The 4,853-nt window shown below is 52.0% G+C and overlaps 1 gene segment (V, D, J or C); it reads right to left on the bottom strand.

Annotated features, from left to right (window-relative positions):
* Nucleotides 1–1,961: 1,961 nt before the first annotated feature.
* Nucleotides 1,962–2,590, bottom strand: LOC122429889. The segment is given in 2 exon segments: nucleotides 1,962–2,389; nucleotides 2,498–2,590. Coding segments are annotated over 2 exon segments (474 nt in total).
* Between the last annotated feature and the right edge of the window lie 2,263 nt (nucleotides 2,591–4,853).

The raw sequence follows: 4,853 nt of genomic DNA, 5'->3' as shown, positions 1-4,853 counted from the left end.
AATAATTGCAAGAATGAAATGGTCTTTTTCACTTTGTTTCCTTACTTTCCCCCTTCTCTCATCCATACAAGAACCTAGGATCCAGGCCCCAAGAAGATGGTTATTTTGAGGTGTCAGTCTGCCAACTTCTGTGTCAGCTGACTTTCTGAATAAAGTTGTATTTCTCTCCTCTCAGATTCGTTGGCCTCTCATGAGATGAGCAGAGTGAGCTTGGACTTGGTAACAGCTGCGAACATGTAGATCAATCTAGCAGGACTGGGGTCACCTTAACAGTATGAGGTTGTCCCCCCCCCCACTCCATAATCTCAGGGCTCCTTTCACTTATTTCCATCTGTGTTAATTTCTCAACAATGTTTTCTTGTTTTCACTTCATAAGCCTCGCACCTACTGGGTTAATCATATTCCTAAGTATTTATTTTTTTGATAGTATCAGAATTGAATTTTTTAAGGTACCCTTCTTGCTTCTTCATTTTTAGTAACTGTAAAATAATAGGTTTTCTAGCATTACTTCTTGTAACCCTGCGGGAGATCCTACATAGAACAGGTATAGTGTCAGGAAGAGTGCTGGTTTTCCTGTTTGTGGGGCAGGTGACAGGCAGTGGGCAGGTGGGACTGTGAGGTGGTGTCTGCAGCCCACGGGCAGTAAGATGACCACACAAAGGGTGACCTGGGACACGTGACCATCTAAGGAACTGAAATGGCCCCAGGTTCCATCTGACTTATGGGGGAAGGAAAGGCATGGAACACGTCTTTTTTTTTTTTTCATTTTAAGAAAAAAGTCATCAATGTATCAAGACCTTAATATATGATATTGTAAAAGCACCAACTATTCTCATATTGGTGTCTGGTGACAATAATTTGTGGAAACTCCACAAACGAGGAGCAAAGTGAACTTAATCTCCATAACAATAATTCAACATCATGTGGCAAGAGTTAGACAAAGAAATTGAACAGGAAGAATCAATGGTGGGTCTCAGCAGTGAGGGCCATGAAGAGGCAGTTGTTCCAAAAGACCCAGATGTAAGATGCACCTTAGATGCTCCCGTGTTGGTGCACAGTAACCGAAGGAATCTCCCCAGTGAAGAAAAAGCACAGGCGTTCATGCTGAGGGCCGATGAGAGGGGTCAGAGCTCTAGAAACTCCTGGGAACGGGCAGATGCCCCAGGGATGGAGATTAAAGGCTCCCGAGTCAGAGTTCAGATCCGAGATGACCTCAGCCAGACCCCAACCTCAGCCCCTGAATTCAGGGCTAAGAGACGCTGTGTCCCTAGTGATGGGGACATGAACTTTCTGTTTCCTTTGAGACCTTCTCCTGGGAATGGGCTGCTGGAGGGCCTTCAAGGACAGAGGGGACAGGAGGAGCCTCCATGCCCAGGCAGACCCCTGGATGAGCTGCAGTCGGGGAGACAGTAGCAGCAGCAGGTCCAGCCAGATGCCGAGCAGGAACCCGCTGGGCACCTCACCTCCCCCAGATGGAAGGGAGTCCGTACCATTTCTGTCTAGTTCCCGCAGGCCTGGAGCTCTGGGTGAGCCTGAGAGGCTGTCACAGGAAAGGCAGGAGCAGCAGCCTGGTAGCAGCTCAGCCCAGTGATGGCCAAGGAGCCAGAACTCCAGATTAGAGAACTGGGAAATGAGCAGAGACCCCGAGATCTGAAATGGAGCAGGGACCCCGTGCGTCCACTACTAGAATCAGAGTGGAGAGCTGTTGGGACCAGGACCCATACTGGACACTCTGATGAGTCCAGAATCAGACAGAACTGTACTGTGTCTCTCTGGTTCTGACCTGACCCATCATGGACTCTGACCCCAGGGCACCTGCCCCTGGCACCAGGGATTTCTGCTCAAGTTGAGAAAATCAGACAATGAATTGTTGCAAAGGAGATCGGAAGAAGGGGTGAATTAAGAAAGATGTGAACAGATTTTTCTGGACTAAGTTCCCTGGTGTGATTCTGAACCCAGTCTTAGGCCAAAGAGACAAATGAAGCAGCTGCCTTTGCAGAGGATGTTTCTGCCCCCAGAGCCCAGACTCTGCGAGGACAGGAGGTTTTTGTTATCACTTCCTGCCTGGCTCGGAGCACTGTGCCATCATTGCTGCTAGTGTCATAAGATGCACAGTAATAATCAGCCTCGTCCTCAGCCTGGAGCCAAGTAATGGTCAGGGTGCCTGTGTTGCCAGACTTGGAGCTGGAGAATCTGTCTGGGACCCCTGAGGCTCTAATATCGTCACCATAGATCAGGAGTCTGGGGGCCTTTCCTGGGAGCTGTTGGTACCAGCTCACATCATTATCCCCAGTGCTGCTGCTGCTTCCGGTGCAGGTGATGCTGACCCTCTGGCCCGGGGACCTGGACCCGGAGGGTGGCTGAGTCAGCACAGCGTGGGCCCAGGATCCTGGAAGGGGAGAGACAGAGATGGTGACTCTGGGGTCCAGACACAAGAGCAGGGAGCAGGGCCCGTGAGTCTTCCCAGGGCCCTTCCCCTGTCCCCCCATCCAGTCACCTGTGCAGAGAGCGACCAGGGTGAGGAGCAGAGGGGACCAGGCCATGGTGGACACGGTCAGGGCGTCCTGCCTTCTGTGGCCCCACAGCTGAGCAGAGCGTCCCCACACCGCTCCTTCCCCTCTTCATAGTCTGAGAGGGGGAGGGTCCTTTCATGCAAATGACCCCCCAACCCCAGCTCTCTGATCCCTCCCTGGGCCCTGGTTCAGGTCCATCTGCTGGAGAGTGGCAAGGGTGTAGGCAGGGGCGGGGCTGTGGGGGGCCCAGGGGTCGGAGATTCCAGCTGGCAGCCCAACCACTCAGGGCTCGGAGCTGTGACCTCCAAGCCCCTGGCCTCCTCCAGCACAGGGTCATGAGCCAGGGCTGATCCCACCTCTCACCCCCACAGACTCACAGGAATGGCCGCCAGGCGCCCCCTGGTGGCCAGGCCCGGACACACATCCCATGACCTAGAGATGAGAACCTCAGAACAGCTCCTGCCCTTGCTCCGCGCACCGTCCACTCCTTAAGGCCACGTCAGGCGCCCCTTCTGTGTGCTCCATGACCTCACGGCCGTCTGGGGCTCACCTCAAGTCTCCCCTCAGACCCTCAGGGCAGTCTGTCCACAGCACCCTTGGCTGCTCAGAGGTCAGGATACAGGGAGTGTCTGTGACACAAACTCCTTTAACTCATGATCAAGTCAGGTCGTCCGTGACCACCCCATGGATGTAGCTACCTGGCTGGGCAGGCCGTCGGATTCTATCCTCTTTTATTAGTAATGAATCAGTGTGTCTTACACACACACACACGCACACACACACACACACACACACAATATTCAAGGCCCTTTTCCAGGGGTCTGTAGGCATTTTGTTCATAAATATACTCCCTAACCCAACTATACTATTTTGCTGGCCTCCTCTTTCCCATATGAGTTGTATAAAATATATCCTAGCTTTCCCTCTGTATCTGCTTGGAGTCAGAAGCTGTCTTCATGAGTCAGGCTTACTCTCCTGGTCTTCCCCTCCCATCCTAGGACAGGAGCTCACAATCATCAAGGAAGTTGAGTGGCTGCATCTGGAGCCAGAGGAACAATGGATGGTCTGAGGGCCGGGGACCAGCAGACCTCAGGGGGTGGGTTTTCCATGGGACCTGTTGGTGCACAGACGCATCACATCCCCAGCTCTGCTGCCCTTTCAGGACAAGTGGACCTGAGGACTAAACCTGAAGTTGGCCCGGCTGAGGCAGCACAGACTGCGCTCAGGACCCTGGCGGGGGCCAGGGGGCACGTCACTGCCGCGGAGCCTGACACGAGGGGACGACGGGAACCCTGCGCGGAGTGGGAACTGGCGTCCCTCCTGGTGACGTCTGCAGACCCCACCTGTCACCCCTGCTCTGACCCGCCACCTTCTCAAGAGATAACACGCAGGAGGCAGCGCTGTCAATGATGAAGTGCTCAGTGCAATCTGGCTGCTCACTGCTGACATTTCTACTCAGCGTGTCTTGAAGACAACATTTCACCACTGGTTTGAATTTTCTTAATGTTTCTCGGTAAATGTTTATTGTTTTCCTACTGATATGGTCAAAGTGCATATTATCTTTTATTCGGCTGGGACCAGAATATCTCACACTTTGAACTACTGATAAAATTATATAATTATAAAGTTACATATTATTTGTAATAATAGTGATCCTGAATGTTTTTGTAGTCATTCTAATGAATTGTCAGTAGAATCTGTAGTCCTAAAGGTATTGATTCTTCATTTCAACCTATTTTCATGTTTAGTGTTGTTTCTAACATTGATTTGATCGAGTCATGAGGAAGCAAAGGTCCATCAGAAGATTCTCCCGCTGACATGCACGCCACTCCACGAAACACACAGGAACAAGCTGGCAGCATCCCGTTGGTTGCAGGGCGTCTTCTCGCTCTTCCTGGGATGGCCAAGGCAGCTGTGGAGAAAATCTCTGTTTCTGTGTGGTTGGGGGGACATGATGGGTGGTCTTTAGATTTTCTATTCAGTGTTCATAGGTCTAAGTTCCATTTCTAAGCTTTGGAAATGCTGCCAGGAACCCACAAATCACACTGGCGCCCTCTTCTGTTTAGAAATGCTGAGTCCGAATTCTCATCAACAGGTTGCAGGTCACACAGGCGTTCCTGGGGGTGAGGTGACCCCAGGTGCCCACTGCAGGTGAAGCTCAGGGAACCCCCAACAGCACCCACGTGGCCTCTGCACCCGCACCCCACTGCCCTCACCCACCTGGTCTGGGCCACGTCCAGGACTTAAGCTGTTCTCCCAGCCTCACAGGGATTTCTCAGAAGAAAACACTTTTCCTGGAGTTCAAGGGCTAAGTCCTGAACTTCCCCTTCCTCAGACACA

The sequence above is a fragment of the Cervus canadensis genome, chromosome 1 (assembly GCF_019320065.1).
Source record: "Cervus canadensis isolate Bull #8, Minnesota chromosome 1, ASM1932006v1, whole genome shotgun sequence".
NCBI lineage: Eukaryota > Metazoa > Chordata > Mammalia > Artiodactyla > Cervidae > Cervus > Cervus canadensis.
Note: the sequence above shows the minus strand (reverse complement) of the source record. Positions and strands in the feature narration are given on the sequence as shown.